The sequence below is a fragment of the Erinaceus europaeus genome, chromosome 11 (genome assembly GCF_950295315.1).
Source record: "Erinaceus europaeus chromosome 11, mEriEur2.1, whole genome shotgun sequence".
In the NCBI taxonomy this organism is placed as follows: domain Eukaryota; kingdom Metazoa; phylum Chordata; class Mammalia; order Eulipotyphla; family Erinaceidae; genus Erinaceus; species Erinaceus europaeus.
Window position 1 is genome coordinate 83,642,387 of NC_080172.1, and position 18,557 is coordinate 83,660,943.

The 18,557-nt window shown below is 40.2% G+C and overlaps 1 protein-coding gene and 1 pseudogene across 1 annotated transcript in view; one reads left to right on the forward strand and one right to left on the reverse strand.

Moving 5' to 3' along the window:
• Nucleotides 1-3,667: 3,667 nt before the first annotated feature.
• LOC103118385 (complement component 1 Q subcomponent-binding protein, mitochondrial-like) lies at nt 3,668-5,913 on the forward strand (annotated as a pseudogene).
• A 563-nt stretch (nt 5,914-6,476) lies between these two features.
• Nucleotides 6,477-18,557, reverse strand: part of DPH5 (diphthamide biosynthesis 5) — a 51,911-nt gene continuing 39,830 nt past the window's right edge. The window contains exons 5-7 of the mRNA XM_007528594.3: nt 14,665-14,704; nt 11,512-11,615; nt 6,477-7,689 (exon numbers count right to left, since the gene is read on the reverse strand). Coding sequence (XP_007528656.1) covers nt 7,466-7,689; nt 11,512-11,615; nt 14,665-14,704 — 368 coding nt within the window. The 3' untranslated portion in view covers nt 6,477-7,465. The remainder of the gene's footprint in view (nt 7,690-11,511; nt 11,616-14,664; nt 14,705-18,557) is intronic.

Genomic DNA, 18,557 nt, shown 5'->3' on the forward strand with positions numbered 1-18,557 from the left:
GAGAGCCTGTTCTGCCACGTTGTGCCCTCAGGGCATTGTCAATTCCCTGGGATAGCTGGAGTGCTTTGGTTACTCCCGCGAAAGTTATTATCCTACCTTGGAGTGCTATGGTTACTCCTCCCCCTTCTCATTCTCCGAGAGCTATTCCCATAAAAGCCCTTCTTCCACACCTCACTCTCTTGCCGGCCTTTCACTTCAGTGATTAGACACAGGGAAGGTTGCTGCTGCAAGGCGGCCATTTTTGCTACCTCCACGTGGCCCAAACTGTTGCTCTCTCACCCAACTCTGAGGTGCCAGCACAAATAAAGGATTGTGTTCCCTTTCTGCTCCAAACCTCCTTTTTCTGTGTCCTGCCGCTGCAGCAAGTAACAGTGTACTGCACCAAAGCAAGGGAGTCTGGGGAAGGAGCTGAGACATTGTGCAGACCACTGTACTGTAAACCATTAACTCCCCAATAAACTGGGAGGAGGGAGCTAAAAGCATTCTCCAGTGTGCCTCCTGAAACTAGGCAAATAATGGTAATTTTAAAGGGTGACACAGTACGTGAGAAATTCAAATTCACATCTAAGCATTAAGTACTGTTTCACAGAAATTAGAACCCTGCCATTTTGGCTTGACTAACTGAAATAAGTTGATTGCCTGCTAAAATTGATAGATTGCCATTCTTCATAAAATGTAAAGGAAACCCAGCACTTCTTTTTTTTTTTTTTCCCTCCAGGGTTATTGCTGGGCTCGGTGAATCCACCGCTCCTGGAGGCCATCCCCTTCCCCTTTTTGTTGCTCTTGTTGTTGTAGCCTCATTGTGGTTATTATTATTGCCATTGTTGATGTTGTTCGTTGTTGGATAGGACAGAGAAATGGAGAGAGGAAAGGAAGACAGAGAGGGGGAGAGAAAGACAGATACCTACAGACCTGCTTCACCACCTGTGAAGCGACTCCCCTGCAGGTGGGGAGCCGGGGGCTCGAATCGGGATCCTTACACCAGTCCCTGTGCTTTGTGCCACCGCCCGACCCCCAACCCAGCACTTCTTAATGTTTAAAATACTTGACAAAAGCCACAAAACTTCAGCTTGCAGAAGAAAAGCTAGAGATGCCAACACTCAGATGAAATCAATGTTTACATATCCTTAATGTTCTCTACTGTTGGTATCCTCCTACTTCAAATAAAATGTCAGGACCTGTGGTCCGGGAGGTGGCACAGTGGATAAAGCATTGGATTCTAAAGCATGAGGTCCTGAGTTCAATCCCTGGCAGCACATTACCAGAGTGATGTCTGGTTCTTTCTCTCCTTCTTTCTCATTAATAAATAAATAAAATATATTTTTTTAAAATGTCAGAATCTGCAACTAATGTCATTAGCATACATTCAACATTTCACATTTAGATATATGCTGTGATACCATACTAAATGGTCAGTTGTCTTTTAAAAACATGAAGAAAACTTGATAGCTTTTAAACTAACCTACTTGCTATTTCTTTTCTTTTTTTTTTTTTTTTGTCTTCAGGGTTATTGCTGGGGCTCAGTGCCTGCACTATGAATCCACTGCTCCTGAAGGCTATTTTTTTCCTTTTTGTTGCCTTTATTGTTTATTGCTGTCATTGGATAGGACAGAGAGAAATAGAGAGAGGAGGGGAAGACAGAGAGGGGGAGAGAAAGATAGCGACCCCCTTGCAGGTGGGGAGCCAGGGCTCTAACCAGGATCCTTATGCCGAATCCTTGTGATTTATGCCATGTGCACTTAACCTGCTGTGCTACTGCCTGGCCCCGCTATTTTCTTTCCTTCACCTGACGTCTTTGTGGAGGGAGGAGACAGCTGTTTATAGTTGTTGCTACGTGGGCACAATTTTTCCTCTCCCATGATAGGTATCTGAACAAGTCCTTTTCTACCATCATGTACCAGAACCCCAATGCCCTCTCAACTCCTGCCCTCATCCTCGTATCAGTCTTTTGCTTTAAAGCTGTCTTCTCATTCTCTTATGACTTCCATTGTTCCTGATCGTCAACATTTGAGCATAATTCTAACATCTGCTTTAAAATCTGTGTCTGCTAATTCAAATGTTTGGGCTACTAGGATTTCTCATTACTGAGAGTTTTCTATTTTTCAAACGTTAAGTCATGTTGCTTTTTCTTTTTCACTTTATTTTTTTAACCACAGTACTGCTCAGCTCTGGCTTTACGGTTGTACTTGGTATTGAACTTGAGTCTTCAGAGACTCAAACATCACTTATTTATTTTTTTCTTTTTCTTGGTGGTACTTGATGACTGTACAATTTGCCAGGCAACTTCCCTTTCCTTTCTTCCCTCAGTTTATCCATCCATCCATCCATGCATCTATTCACCCCTCCCTACCTCCCTCCATCACTCCATCTCCCTTTCTCTTTCTAGAAATTGAGAGGGATAAAGAGACACCTGCAGCACTGCTTCACAACTTGTGAGATATCCCTCCTGCAGGTCAGAATTGGGAACTTAAACCCAGATCCTTGCATGTAACTTGTGTGCTCCAACTGAGTCACAGTCCAACTTCTTTTCATTTTATTTATATATTAATTCCCTTTTGTTGCCCTTGTTTTATTGTTGTAGTTATTGATGTTGTTGTTGTTGGATAGGGCAGAGAGATGGAAAGAGGAGGGGAAGACAGAGAGGGGAGAGAAAGATAGACACCTACAGACCTGCTTCACCACCTATGAAGCAACTCCTCTGCAGGTGGGGAGCCAGGGGCTCGAACTGGGATCCTTATGCCGGTCCTTGCGCTTTGAGCCACCTGCACTTAACCCGCTGCGCTACCATCTGACTCCCTCTGCTGTTTATTTTCATGCCTCCTATTATGTTCTAGTCATTGTTGCTAAGTAATTATTATCATTACTTTTTTGATAGACAGAAATTGAGATGGGCGGAGAGACAGAGATATCTGCAGACCTGATTCACTGGTCATGAAGTTTCCCCTACAGATGGGAAGTGGAGGCTCGAGCCTGAGTCCTGTGTATGGTAATGTGTGCTCAGCTGGGTGTACCACTATCTGGTCCCAATCATTATTATGGTCCAAAACTGTCAAGGCTTGCCACGTGGGTAAATTACTGGTTAATTATTTTGATTATGAAGATTTTACAGTGTTAAAAATTTTGTCTTGCGGGTGTCAGGTGGTAGCGCATCAGGTTAAGCACATGTGCTGCAAAGCGCAGGGACCATAGTAAGGATTCCAGTTCGAGCCCCTGGCTTCCCACCTGCAGGTGAATCACTTCATAGGCAGTGAAGCAGGTCTGCAGGTGTCTTTCTCTTCCCCTCTCTGTCATCTCCTCCTCTCTTGATTTCTCTCTGTCCTATCCAACAATGAACAACATCAACAACAACAATAATAACCACAACAAGGCTACAACAAAGGCAACAAAAGGGGGGAAAAAGGCCTCTAGAAGCAGTGGATTCATGGTGCAAGCACTGAGCCCCAGAAATAACCCTGGAGGCTAAATAAATAAAGAAAAAGAAAAAATATTTTGTCTTGCATTTTAACACAAGTTCTTAGTCCTGGATATAGTCTTTACTACCAACATATAGCCATACTAAGGATTTGATGCAAAGCTCAAGGAGCTTTTTGAGTCTAATTTGCCAGGTTTATATTGTCCTCTTGCAAAAAAGCAATAATCGCTGCTCAGCCTTTCCAGCCTTGCAGTCATGGTTCTTCCTTGTGAGTACACAATTCAGGAATCAGCAAAAGAATCAGTGATGTTGCAGACTGGAAGGTCCTCACTCTATGCCACCTTCTGGTGGATTTCTGCCTTCAGTTTAGTTAGTTTTTCTAGTGGTGTCTGACTCCTCTAGTACTGCAAGCCAGTGTGGGTCCAGTTTTCTTTTTTTCCCTTTTTTGTTGCCCCCCCCCTTTTAAATTTTTATCTATAAAAAGGAAACACTGACAGAAAACCTAGGATAAGAGGGGTACAACTCCACATAATTCCCACTACCAGATCTCTGTATCCCACCCCCTCCCCTGATAGCTTTCCTACTCTTTAACCTTCTGGGAGCATGGACCCAGGGCCATTGTGGGATACAGAAGGTGGAAGGTCTGGCTTCTGTAATTGCTTCCCTGCTAAACATGGGTGTTGGCAGATGGATCCATACTCCCAGCCTGCCTCTCTTTCCCTAGTGGGGCAGAGCTCTGGGGAAGCAGGGTTCTAGGACACATTGGTGGTGTTGTCTGTCCAGGGAAGTTCGGTTGGCATCATGGTAGCATCTGGAACCTGGTGGCTGAAAAAGAGTTAACATATAGAGCCAAACAAACTATTGACTAATCATGAACCTAAAGGCTGGAATAGTTCAGATGAATAGTTGGGAGGGGGTCTCCATTTTGTAGATAGTTGTCCTATTTTAGTTATATTCCAAAGAGCCCATAACTAAACTAGTTTGCTTTTCTTTTTTCCTGAGTCTGACATCTGATATATAGGTGGATCCTAGTTGTCTGGGGACATGATGTCATGGCTAGAAAAAGGACCAGAAAGCTGTTGCCCTTTTTTTTTTTTTATTGTTGTAGTAGTTACTATTGTCATCATTGTTGGATAGGAGAGAAATCGAGAGAGATGGGAGGACAGAGAGGGGAAAGATAAGATACCTGCAGACCTGCTTTACCGCCTGTGAAGTGACTTCCCTGCAGGTGGGGAGCCGGGGCTCGAACCAGGATCCTTACGCCAGTCCTTGCACTTTGCAACCCTAACCCGCTGCGCTATCGCCTGACCCCACCAATTTTCTTTTGAGTATTAGCAGCCCCAGTCAGACAGTGGAGAACATCCTGACGGGGAAAAGTAGTAGTATACAGTTCTCAGTTTGCTTTTATCTAGTTCTCTTTGTGCCACTTCATTTAACCTGCTGCGCTACTGCCCGACTCCTGGCCATTCTCCATTTATGATCTACAGATTAAAAATAAAGTGTCTCATACATAGAAAAGTATTTATTCCGCTCGGGGGCCCTGCACCTGCAGTGCACTGCACACAGAAGGTGAGGGCCAGGCTTGGGGCATGATGGCAGGCACAGGCCAGGCAGGGCATGCCTGCCCCGGGCCTGCACTTCTTTTTTCTTTGGTAAATAGCGAGTAGACACCTAGAGGGGACGCTTTTGTTGAATTCCTCAATGATGAAATTAAGGAGAAAAAGAAGATACAGAAGCTTAGGTCCTTCCCCAAGATGTCTGGAGGTTGGGAACTGGAAGTGAATGGGACAGAGGCTAAATTGGTGTGAAAAGTTGCTGGAGAAAAGATCACTGCCACTTTCAACATTATCAATAGCATTCCATTAACATTTGATGGGGAGGAAGAGCCCTCCCAAGGGCAGAAGGTTGAAGAACAGGAGTCTGAATTGACATCAACTCCCAATTTTGTGGTTGAAATTATAAAGGATGATGGCAAGAAGGCCCTTGTGCTAGACTGTCACTATCCAGATGAGGTTGGACAAGAGGAGGAAGAAGAGAGTGACATTTTCTCTGTCAGCAGTGTGAGGTTTCAGTCTGCTGGCAAGTCTGAATAGAAGGACACAGATCATACACTCAGCACAGATTCCCGGGACTGGGCTTTGTATGATCCTAATGGATTTCCTTGCGGACTGAGGGGTGGACAACACTTTCGCTGATGAGCTGGGAGAACTCACCTTGGAGCACTGGGAGCACATTTCTTTTCTTGAAGACCTGAAAGGCTTCGTTAAGAGTCAATAACTGTACGGAACACCTTAATTTTATGGCAGGTTTCGGCCAGTGAACAAAATATACATTGAAGTCAGACGTATATACTGGTTTAATTTTTATCTTTATATCATGGAAAATAATTCAAACTTAAATTATTTCTGTTACCTTCCTAATTTTGTTCCTTCTTTACAAATGCATATTTTTGTATAACATGACAGACAAAATAAAATCGCCATATCTCCTCCAAGATCTTTTTTTTTTCCCCCAAGATCTTTTATTTGTATTCTACTCATTATGAAACAAGCAGAGATGTTTGAAAAGTTATAACACAAAATAAATAAAAGGTGGGCAGGGTAGACAGCATAATGGTTATGCAAAGAGACTCTAATACCTGAGGCTCCCAAGTCCCAGGTTCCATCACCTACACCACCATAAGCCAGAGCTCAGAAGTGCTCTGGTAAAAAAACAACCAAAAATAAATAAATAACAGGTTTTTATTATTATTTTAAAAGTATTTATTCCAAATGAGATAAAAACAGGTCAAATATTTCTTGATAACTGATGCTTCTACGAAGTAGGAAAGTATTTGTTCAACTGCATCACACTGAGAAAAGAGGTCAGATAAGCAGATAAAGTTGTATAAATATCCCATTAGGTAGAACTATCATATGACAATCACGTTTGTAGTGAACTGACTATAAAACCCTACAGTGATGAAATATAAGCGGACTGTTATTTACAACTGATAAGAATGTGACTAACTGCACACACGGTATATTAACTAAGTTAAATGATATAAAAGATCTTGGTGTTGGTCTTCAAATTTAAAAATTGTACAAATTTTATTTTGTAATCAGCAAGTTTTTCTGCTTATTGCCTTGAATGTGTAAGGTGCTATTTAAAATCAAACAGTAACTGTACACGGCTGGCTGAACAATTTTAATTTGACAATTACATAACCTCCCAAATACAGAAGAACATAAACCACATAATTAGGATGTCAGCGAAACAAGACAAGGCAATTCAGAAGGATGTCATTTTATGGGATGTGCTCAGCTGAACTTTAAGTAAAGACTGCCAGCTGAGGACTTATTCTTTCCATGTGTGCTTATATGTACTAGTTTTAACTGCTACCGAGACTATTCATCTTGTAGTCCAGAAGATGGTTCCTGTCTTTTTAAGAAATAAGAATGTTCTACTATAAACTGGTTTCATAAGTAAAGACTGCTTCCAGATGACTTTGAATATGGATGTCAGTTTACAAGTTTTCAGCTAGATCTGTTCCACATGTTCGCATACTGAAAAACTAGCAAAGTAGGGGGGTTGGGCAGTGGCGCACTGGGTTAAGCGCACATAGTACAAATTGCAAATACCCATGCAAGGATCCTAGTTCAAGCCCCCGGCTTCCTGTCTGCAGGGGAGTCACTTCACAAGACGTAAAGCAGGTCTGCAGGAGTCTATCTATCTCACCTTCTCTATCTCTCTTCTCTCTCAATTTCTCTATCCTATCCAGAGAAAAAGAAGAAAAAATGGCTGTGAGGAGTTTCATAGTGCAGGCACAGAGACCAGCGATAACCTTGGAGGCAAAAAAAAAAAAAAAGGCAAAATAGCAGCCACAATTGATGATGTCATCAGGAAAAAAAATCTCATTGCTACAGGAAACCAAGCATTGTTGAGCTAACATCTTTCTTCTTGCTCACTTATTTTATACTGATTAGGTAAACCAAAATATCTATTGTTTGTTATACAAATATGTTTGTGCATATATGGCTGAGATGAACATCCAACAGCAAAAGTTGTCTCTCCTCAGAGTCCATCAATGTTCTGGGATTCTGCGCTACTTTCTTTTATGGAAAACAGACTTAGCATCTCCATCTCCAAAGGATGTATGCTGCCTCCTGTGATAATCAAGGAATGTAATGGTCCTCCCAGATCCACTGTACACATCTGCTGCAAAGTGCCCGCTGCAATTTTCTGATCCTCAGCTCCAACCCTGGCTAAGCCAACACAGAGTGTCTCCTCGGTAACTGCTATTAAGAAAAAAAAAAAAGGAGAAGAAAATTGTCATTCAGTTCATCATATGAATTATCTTATCCAATATTCAGACTAACATCAGTATAAAAAGCACATTTAAAGAACTTCCAAGCCCTCCAAAAGCAAAAAGTTGTTGTAACTCTGAAAATAAAGACATGTCAAAAAGGGGCCTGATGGCAGTGCACCCATGTTACTTTGTGCAAAGACCCGGGCTCAAGTCTCTGGTCCTTACCTGCAAGGGGAAAGTTTCATAAGTGTTGAAGCAGTACTGCAGGTATCTCTTTTTCTCTCTCCCATTCTAACTCCCCCTTCACTCTTGATTTCTCTTTGTGTCTATCCAACAAATAAATAAAATGTTAAAAAAAAAAAAAAAAAGAAGAAATGGTGGCAGAGGAGGACCAAGTGGGGGCTGAATTGTTATGTGGAAAACTGAGAAATGTTACACATGTACAAACTACTGTATTTTACTATTGACTGTAAACCATTAATCCCCAAATAAAGAAATTAAAAAAAAATCCCAAATACTTTAAATCTCCTTAGTTATTCATTATGGACCAATGACTTACCTCACCTTAGTTATTTCTTATTACTCACCTTAGCTACAGTAAGTATAACAGGCTTATATATATATATTTTAAAAATGCCTAAGATATAGTCATACCAACCAAAATAAACTGAAGAACAAATGAGACAATGAGATAAATAGCAATTTTGTATATCTACCTAGTTACCTAATCAGCATTTGGCAAACGTCAGTTAAAAAACAGAACAAACAAACCAAAAACATTAAATGTCACATCATCTCTCTTATGTGGTAGTATTAAGGGGTAAATTAGTAGCATTGAAAGTACTTAGTAGACCACAGAGCTAGACCTTTAAAATAGCTCACCTAGAAAGGTACCTGCTTTGTCATGCACACAACTCAAGTTTGAGTCCACAAAGCTTCTATGGCGTGGTGTCTCATTTTTCCCCTCTCTCACTGTCTCTCTTTGCTACCTGAATAAGTTGGCCTGGAGTAGTGAAATCCCAGTAAAAACAAAAAATATAATAATAAAAATGGAGATTCTGATAGTACTTATGCTTTTTAAATTCAAAATTACCAAAAACTACTGAATTTTAGTGTTTCTCTGATGTAACAGTTATAGAGCTAACTTATGATTTTGTTATTTAATTGGGAAAGTTATCCGAAATAATCACCAAAATGGGACAAATAATTCATATAACAACAGACAGGCAGGCAAGAAACTGTGCTGTAAGTTGTGAATAAAGGAGATCCTTGCAGATTAATTCATTATTTTAATCCTCTACTAAAGAGAATAAACAACAATCACTCAAGAATCTTTTTATGTATGTTTTCTATCAAGTGCTAGGTGTATAAAGGCGGTCAGCCTCTGGTCACAACAATACAGTGACAGGTTTAAGAACCACTCAGTAGGGACTCACCCTGGGTTTCAACCCTGGCACCATGAATAGTACTAAAGGAGCTCCACAATGGTGGAATAGTGCTGTGGTATCTTTCTATTCTGTCTATACCTTCCCCCCCCCACTCCCCCTTATAAAAAAAATGAATGACAAAGTTAGCCAGAGGTGGCCACTCTGTGGTGATATCACACGTGTGTGACGACCTGGAACTATATACCAAAAAAACCCCAGCCTTCCAGGTGTGGGTATGAAGATAATCCTGAACTTAACTAGAGGGAGCTGGTAGGGTGTGAGGTATCCAGTGCACCCTATGAAGAGGTATGTGGGCTGGTGGTGGGAGTAGTGTGAACACAACTACGGGAAGGTGACAGGAAGGTAAGAGACTGTACCCATGTGCAACCAAATGCTCTGCCACCAAGCTATAGCCCCAGACTATACCAATGTGTCAACAACTGTTCTGTAAATCTTTATTTCCCCCAATATAGTGATTAAAAATACTCCTGAGGGAGTCGGGCGGTAGCGCAGCGGCTTAAGCGCACATGACGCAAAGCACAAGGACCGGCATAAGGATCCTGGTTCGAGCCCCCAGCTCCCCACTGCAGGGGAATCGCTTCATAGGTGGTGAAGCAGGTCTGCAGGTGTCTGTCTTTCTCTCCCCCTCTCAGTCTTCCCCTCCTCGCTCCATTTCTCTCTGTCCTATCCAACAATGATGACAACAATAATAACTACAACAACAATGAAAAACGAGGACAAAAGGGAAAATAAATAAATTAATTAATTAAAAAAAAAAACCAACTCCTGAATCTAATAATTTTATTAATGCTAATCACCAAAATGTTAAATCACTAATAAAAAGAGTCGCTTCACAGATAGTGAAGCAGGTCTGCAGGTGTCTTTCTCTCCCCCTCTCTGTCTTCCCTTCCTCTCTCCATTTCTCTCTGTCCTATCCAACAATGATGACATCAAGAACAACAATAATAACTACAATAAAACAAGGGCAACAAAAGGGAATAAAAAAAAATTTTAGGCAGAGAGTAGATAGCATAATGGTTATACAAACAGACTCTCATGCCTGAGGCTTCAAAGTCCCAGGTTCAGTCCCCCGCACCACCATAAGCCAGAGCTGAACAGTGCTCTGGTTAAAAAAAAAAAAAAAAAAAAAATTTAAAAGGGGGGGCAGGTGGTAGCACAGTGGGGTTAAGCGCACGTTGTGCAAAGTGCAAGGACCGGTGTAAGGATCCCGGTTCGAGCCTCCGACTCCCTACCTGCAGGGGAGTCACTTCACAGGTAGTGAAGCAGGTCTGCAGGTGTCTTTCTCTCCCCCTCTGTCTTCTCCTCCTCTCTCCATTTCTCTCTGTCCTATCCAACAATGACGACATCAATAACAACAATAAGAACCACAATAATAAAACAAAAAGGGCAACAAAAGGGAATAAATATAAAAATATTAATAAAAAAGACAATTAATTAATTAAAAATTGATTAACAACTTGTTTTATGCTACATGCTATGTCCTGATACTAGGAATATACAGAGGAATCCTCTTGCCTTTTTCCTGAAGAAAACTATTCCTAGTCTCAGTGTTGAGAAAAAGCAAAATAAATGCATCATATAGGGCAGAACTCAAAAGAAATTTGAGCTAAAAAAAAAAAAAATCAAGTTTTCACACTTTAGTGAAATATCTTTATATTAACATGTATATTTCTAGAATGGTAATTTTAAGAGAAATAAATCTATTTTAACAGGCTGGGTGTATGGATCGACTTGCCAATGTCCATGTCCAGCAGAGAAGCAATTACAGAAGCCAGAGCTCCCACCTTCTGCACCCCAAAAACAATTTTGGTCCATACTCCTAGTGAGGGAGAAATGATGGGGGAAGATGACCAGAGGGCTCTGAATTTCAGCTCCATTAAGAACTGGAAAGAGAGGAGGAGAAAAGGAGGGGCATTTGGATGTAATAATAGATGAATGTGTGATTCGGAAAGGAAGAGAAGATGGGACACGGCTGCCACCCCAAAAAGGCCAAATATAGACAGATAGTTTAGAAATAATAGTCAACCCATATATATCTGCAGTGTTGGGAGAGCTGCTGTAGCTTACAATGGAGGGGCTGGGGATCCAGAACTCTGGTGGTGGAAATGGTGGGGAGTTATACCTCTGTTATCTTGTAATTTTGTAAATCAGTATTGTCAATAATAAATAAATAAAATCTATTTTTAATACAAATTTCAGCCAATGAAACAAGTTAAAGTTGAAAAAAAATGACACAACAAAGTACAATGCAAAAACTGATTCTTGCTCCAGTGGTAATGATACACACTGTATGTGTGATTAACATTTCCATATCCCAACACAACAGCAGAGGAATCTGAAAGTGCTTTTAGTTTCTTAAGTACCTGGTTCTTCTCCTTGTTGTCTTTGATTCTGAATAATCTCCAGAAGTTGTTGGGCTGCTTGGTTTACACTCATATACCGAGGAGGTTCATAGATCTTCCTTCCTCTGTAAGTATAAAATTTGTTGTTATTGTTCAGAATAATATAGTTACATAATATAGGGTCAGGAAAACAACATAATGGCTCTACAAAATATTTTCATGCCTGAGGCTACAAGTTCTCAGATTCAATCAGCACCACAAGTCAGAACTGAGCAGTGTTCTGGTTTCTCTTTCTGTCATTAAAATTAAATAAACATTTAAGATTTTAAAAATTACATAATACATTATTGGTATAATAAATCCCTGCAAATATACTAAAATATCACAGGCTGCATTCTGTTTGGAATGCACCTTAAGTGAAAGCATGGACACAGTGATCATGTATGTTTTTGAAAATGTTTATGTTGCTCTACTTCAAACACCTGATCCTCTCACTGCACTGTGGCAACTTTTATCCAGTAATTTAAATGTAAATGTCTACCCTTGGAATATACCTAAAATAGACCTACTAGCTTTTTCCAAAACGGAGACCCCAAATCTCCATCTGCAATTTCCTTGCCTTTAGGTTCATGATTAGTCAACAATTTGCTCTGCTTTCTATCTTAACTCTTTTTCAGCCATCAGGTTCCAGATGCTACCATGATGCCAACCAGACTTCCCAGGGCAGATGACCCCACCAATGCACCCTGGAGCCCCACCTCCCCAGATCCCTGCCCCATTAGAGAAAGAGAGAGACAGGCTGGGAGTATGGATCCTTGCCCCATTAGGGAAAGAGAGAGATAGGCTGGGAGTATGGATATACTTGTCAATGCCCATGTTCAGCAATTACAGAAGCCAGACCTTCCACCTTCTGCACTCCATAATGACCCTGGGTCCATATGCCCACAGGGTTAAAGAATAGGAAAACTATCAGGGGAGGGAATGGGATATGGAGTTCTGGTGGGGAAAACTGTGTGTGTTTTATCCCTCTTATCCTATGGTCTTGTCAGTGTTTCCATTTTATAAATAAAAACTTAAAAAAAAAAAAGTAGGGAATCAGGCAGTAGTGCAGCGGGTTAAGTGCAGGTGATGCAAAGCACAAGGACTGGTGTAAGGATCCCAGTTCGAGCCCCCGGCTCCCCACCTGCAGGGGATCGCTTCACAAGTGGTCAAGCAGGTCTGCAGGTGTCTATCTTTCTCTTCCCCCCCCCCTTTTTTTTTTTATTTATTCCCTTTTGTTGCCCTTGTTGTTTTATTGTTGTAGTTATTATTGATGTCATCGTTGTTGGATAGGACAGAGAGAAATGGAGAGAGGAGGGGAAGACTGAGAGGGGGAGAGAAAGACAGACACCTGCAGACTTGCTTCTCCGCCTGTGAAGGGACCTGCCTGCAGGTGGGGAGCCAGGATCCTGACGCCGGTCCTTGAGCTTAGCGCCACCTGCGCTTAACCCGCTGCGCTACAGCCCGACTCCCTCGCTCCCCCTTTTTGTCTTCCTCTCCTCTCTCCATTTCTCTCTGTCCTATCCAACAATGACAACAATAATAACAACAACAGTAATAACCACAACAATAAAACACGGGCAACAAAAGGGAATAAATTAAAAAAGAAGTAAATGTCTAAGTTAAAAGTTGCATTAATTTAAAGTGACAGCTTAACAAAAATGATTCAAAATAAGTGGCAATGTGTTCTATTTTCCAGCTTGATTTAAATGCTATAGTAGGTGTCCTAGCCCGTGAGCTCCCTAGCCTAGTGTCCATTTTTATGGACAGACTTCCTCCATGTATTCCCTTTGTCCACTTTTTCCTATAAGCGAAGCACACAGCAGTAAATATCTGAAAACTTTAGTTGATAATTCTGGATGTTTCAAAAGTCTGCCACATTTGTCTGAATCGTAATAAAAACACTTTTTTTGTAAGACTGCAGCTTACAAAAATTGTTCATGTACTATTTTATTCACTTTCAAATAAATTCTAAAGATATTTATTTACTAATAAGAGGGGGAAAAAAGGGAGAATAAGAAGGAAAGAGAAATACCACAACACAGCTCCATCAAAGTCCCCCCCAGTGTGGTCCATGGTAGACCACATGATGCCAGGGCTCCAGTACAGATAAGACCTTGCACTTGGGAAGGTGCATTGCAGGTCTACAAAGTGCACAATTCTCTAGCTTTGTATATTAGATTTAAATTAATTAAAATTATATATTCAGTTCCTAATTACATTAGTCCTATTTCCATTGCAGTAATATGTGGGTTGCTGTATTAGAGATGGGCTCTCTAACCAAAATACACATATATCATATATAATATATACATATTTATATATTATACACACACACACTATATATATATATAAAAGTAAGACTCAAAATAAAAATGACTTGTTAAAGACCATAACCAGAGGCAGACTTGGGACTCAACCCATGTCGTCTATCAACTTATTCTTTTTTTTTTTTTTTTTTAATTTTTACTATCTTTATTTATTGGATAGAGACAGTCAGAAACTGAATGGGAAGAGGGAGGTAGAGAGGGAAAGAAACAGAGAGACACCTGCAGCCCTGCGTCACCACTCGTAAAGCTTCCCCCTACCCTGCAGGTGGGGACCAGGGGCTTTAACTTGGGTCCTTGCACACTGTAATTGTGTGCGCTTTACCAGGTGTGCCACTGCCTGGCCTTCTTTTTTCTTTTTTAATTATCTTTATTTATTTACTGAATAGAGACAGCCAGAAATCGAGAGGGAAGGGGGTGATAGAGAGGGAGAGAGACATCTGCATCACTGGTTCACCACTTGCAAAGCTTTCCCTCTGCAGATGGGGACCAGGGGCTCAAAGCTGGGTCCTTATGAGCTCAAGCAGGTACGCAACCATTTGGCCCCTGACTTTCAACTTCTTAATGTATAAATTACACAAATATTTTACTGAATACTTAATAGTTGCCTATTACTTTTCTCAGTATTGAATGTATGGAACTGACTGTTACTTCTACTAATCACACTGCTTATTACCCAATTATGTGTTTGATATTTAACTGCTAATGAAAGCTGACTTTCAGCTATCTTTAGAACTCATGTCATTTGAATTTACTGAACTTGTTTAAGGGATTAAATGATGTCAGTATTCTCAGGATAAGTACTTACTTGATTAGATTTTCTAAAGACTGCTCCTTTACTTTGATGTCTGCAGGAAATAAAACAAACAACAAAAAATAAATAAATAAAAGTTCTCTTTTAATTTAAGCAACTACATTACCCAAAACACTATGGGTAAACTTCAACTGAGTCGCTCAGATCTGGGGAAAAATTCTGAAGTCTCTACAGCTCATTCAGAGTTTGTGACAGTCTTCTCTCACTCATGTATGTCACTTTTTATTGCAAACACACAGAATGGGAGCTAGTGTTTATGTAAAGGTCTTAAGTTAGAAAACAAGTGAGGTTGGCCCCCAAACCATCCTGAAAGAATCTTAGATTACTCTTGAAAGAAAAGACACATGAAAAAGTTTGATTAACATTGGCATATAAACTTACTAACACTCAAATTATTTGAGTTCATTTCTACTACCTGGTAATTTCATATACTCAACTGAGAAGTCTATTCCTATTATTATCTTTATTAGCTACTACAATGAAGCTTCACTGCACGTAACATACATAGAAGAGAATTCTTACCACATTTTAGGAAGAGATTTTTCCTTTCTTATGAAAAGGCATGCTCTACTAATTGAAGAGAAACACTCTAATACTAAATAGTCAAACTGTCAACAGGGCTTTTCCATAGGTTGTTAGGTAATTGTTAGGAGCTACCATGGAGACATAATTCACATAATCCCTCCTGTCATTAAATGGCACACCAAGCATCATAAATGTTTCATTCTTTACACTTTAATCACAGATACACAGCTGAACTCTTTGGTAAAAGGTAAAAAAGCAGAATTACTCTACATCCTCACAGGAACTCAGTACACAACAGCAAGAGCAACAGCTGCTTCCTGTTCTGTGTGCTGAAAACAAATGGTTCAGCCAAAGTTTCTTTTTATAAAAATAAATACAGTGCAACTGAGGAGTCTCTTTGATAGAATTCTACAACTTCCATAATTATTCTTACAAAGTATTTGAAAGCATTTTCTTGGAAAATATAGGAGAGAATAATCCCATATATGTCCTTATAAATATGCTTGACACCAAAGGTGAAACATTTTTCAGGTTCAAAATAGCATTATCTACTATTTCCAATTTGTTCTGCACATATAGAAAAATTCCAGTCCACTAATGGCCTCCAGTAAAATTAGCCGTGTAAGGATTTCATATAAATTATACTTATGAGATTTTTTTAAACTTCAACATTTTTAATGCATTTACCTTGAACTCCTAAAACGTATTCGTGATAAGATCTTTTCAATATTTTTACTTTTGAATAATAGTGCTCTACAGAATCTGATTTTAAGAATGAAGAAGGCTGGGAGTCGGGCGGTAGCATAGCGGGTTAAGTGCATGTGGGACAAAGCGCAGGGACTGGCGTAAGGATCCCAGTTCGAGCCCCCAGCTCCCCACCTGTAGGGGAGTCTCTTCACAAGCGGTGAAGCAGGGCTACAGGTGTCTATCTTTCTCTCTCCCCTCTCTGTCTTCCTCTCCTCTTTCCATTTCTCTCTGTCCTATCCAACAACAACATCAATAATAACTACAACAATAAAAAACAAGGGCAACAAAAGGAATAAATATTTTTAAAAAATTTAAAAATAATGAAGAAGGCTGATGAAAAGTATTTTAGACAAATGCCATTTAATCAAACATAAGACTGCTTTAGTGAATGAATCTCCAACCAAGTCAGCCTTATTTTCCTCATCTCTATTTATATAGACCATGATTACAACTTTCTGCTTCTACTTGCTAGACTCTTAGCTGTGTCCTATTTGGTATAGTACCAGGACAAAGCACAATGCCAAGTATTCAGTATGTAATAAACAGTGACTGAAAAGATTTGCTCTCATTGCTCTCTACCCAGCCACCCACTAGCATGTCTTAAACTATCCAGCCATTACATAGCCTAAGTCCCAACTCCATCATAAAGTCTTTATTAATATCCCCTTAAATGCTCTTAATTTGATACAACTATAAAATTAATGCTAAATTTTACTAACTTCTAATTACATTATATCAGTCTTATCTTAGCAAGTCAATTTAAAATTCTCTGTGATTTCCTATAATATTACATTCTCACTACTCTCTAGAGAGCTTCATCCATAGCAAGCATTTAGTAACTACATCCTAACTTAAATGATGAGAGTTCCAGATGATAATTGATGAGATCTATGCTTTAGGGATTTTGGAATCACGATATCTTGTACTTCACACCTTGTTCCTGCTTTTGTTAATGAAACAAGGAAGACATATTGTTTGACCTTGTTTGTCTTTTCCCAGGAAAGACCAGAAAAGAGGCAGCCTTTAGAGAGCCAAAGTTCTAGTTTATCTTTCCTGTTTCTCCATACAATAGAAGTAAATTGTTCTTTAAACTTTTGTGTACGTAGTATGACAGTTACAAACTAGATCTCAAAACCCTAAGGACAGAATTCACAGTTAACACTTCCTGAATATCCAAAAGAACCTAACTCCAGTTGGGCTGAGTAAGGACCCAAAACCAATATACTGATTTCATTTTTTTATCCCATTACTGGGGGAAATAATGATTTACAAGACAGTTGTCGTCACATGAGTACATTTCCTTATCTCCCTGTGATAGGTGTCTGCACCACATCCATCAACAACTGACTTCTTCCTCCACCACAGTGTACTGAGTCCCAATGTCTCTCAACCCTCTTCTGTCTCCTCCACCCCCACCTTTAGAATCTTTGCCTTTTTCTAGGAGATAGAGCCATATGTTTACACGTATCCATAAACTAGGGTAAATATATACCTGAAAACAGTAGTACACTAGAGTTTGTAGTGAGCACCCCCCAACACTTCATCTCCACTATTCCAAGCTTTGGGTCCATGATTCTTCAACAATTTGTTTGGCTTTGTATGTTAACTCTCTTTTCAGCCACCAGGTTCCAGATGCCATCAAGATGCCGCCAGGCTTCCCTGGACTGAAGACCCCACCAAAGCGTCCTGGAGCTCTGCTTCCCCAGAGACTCATCCTACTAGGGAAAGAGAGAGGCAGACTGGGAGTATGGACCGACCAGTCAACGCCCATGTTCAGCGGGGAAGCAATTACAGAAGCCAGACCTTCTACCTTCTGCAACCCACAACGACCCTGGGTCCATGCTCCCAGAGGGATAGAGAATGGGAAAGCTATTGGGGAGGGGATGGGATATGGAGATTGGGTGGCGGGAATTGTGTGGAGTTGTACCCCCCATCCTATGATTTTGTTAATGTCTCCTTTCTTAAAAAAAAGAAGAAAGAAAAAGATACAATCAGAAAAAAAAAAAGAAGAAGAATCTTTGCCTTTGCCTTAATAGACCATGGAGTGAAATGATTTTCTTAGGCTGGTCCTTGAGCTTGGAGCCATGTGCGCTTAACTCTCTGTGCTACCACTGGACTCCCGTGAAATGATTTTCTAACACGCATTCAAAGGCTTCCTGAAAGATTAATGCTAGTTGCCCCTTCCCATTTAAAAAAAATTTCATTTACTTATTTATTAATGTTTATTTATTTCATTTTTGTTGCCCTTGTTTTATTGTAGTTATTGTTGTTATTGATGTCATTGTTGTTGGATAGGTCAGAGAGAAATGGAGAGAAGAGAGGAAGACAGAGGGGGGAGAGAAAGACACCTGCAGACTTGCTTCACCACTTGTGAAGCGACTCCCCTGTAGGTGGGGAGGTGGGGGCTCAAACCGGGATCCTTACACCGGTCCTTGTGCTTTGTGCCACCTGCGCTTAACCCGCTGCACTACCACCCGATTCCCCCTTCCCATTTTTTTTTTTTATAGCTGTATGGGAAAATTACCAGGTAGCCTGCGTAAGTCTTTTCTTTCTTTCTTTCTTTTTAATATTTATAATTAAAAAAAAATTATTTCCTTTTGTTGCCCTTGTTGTTT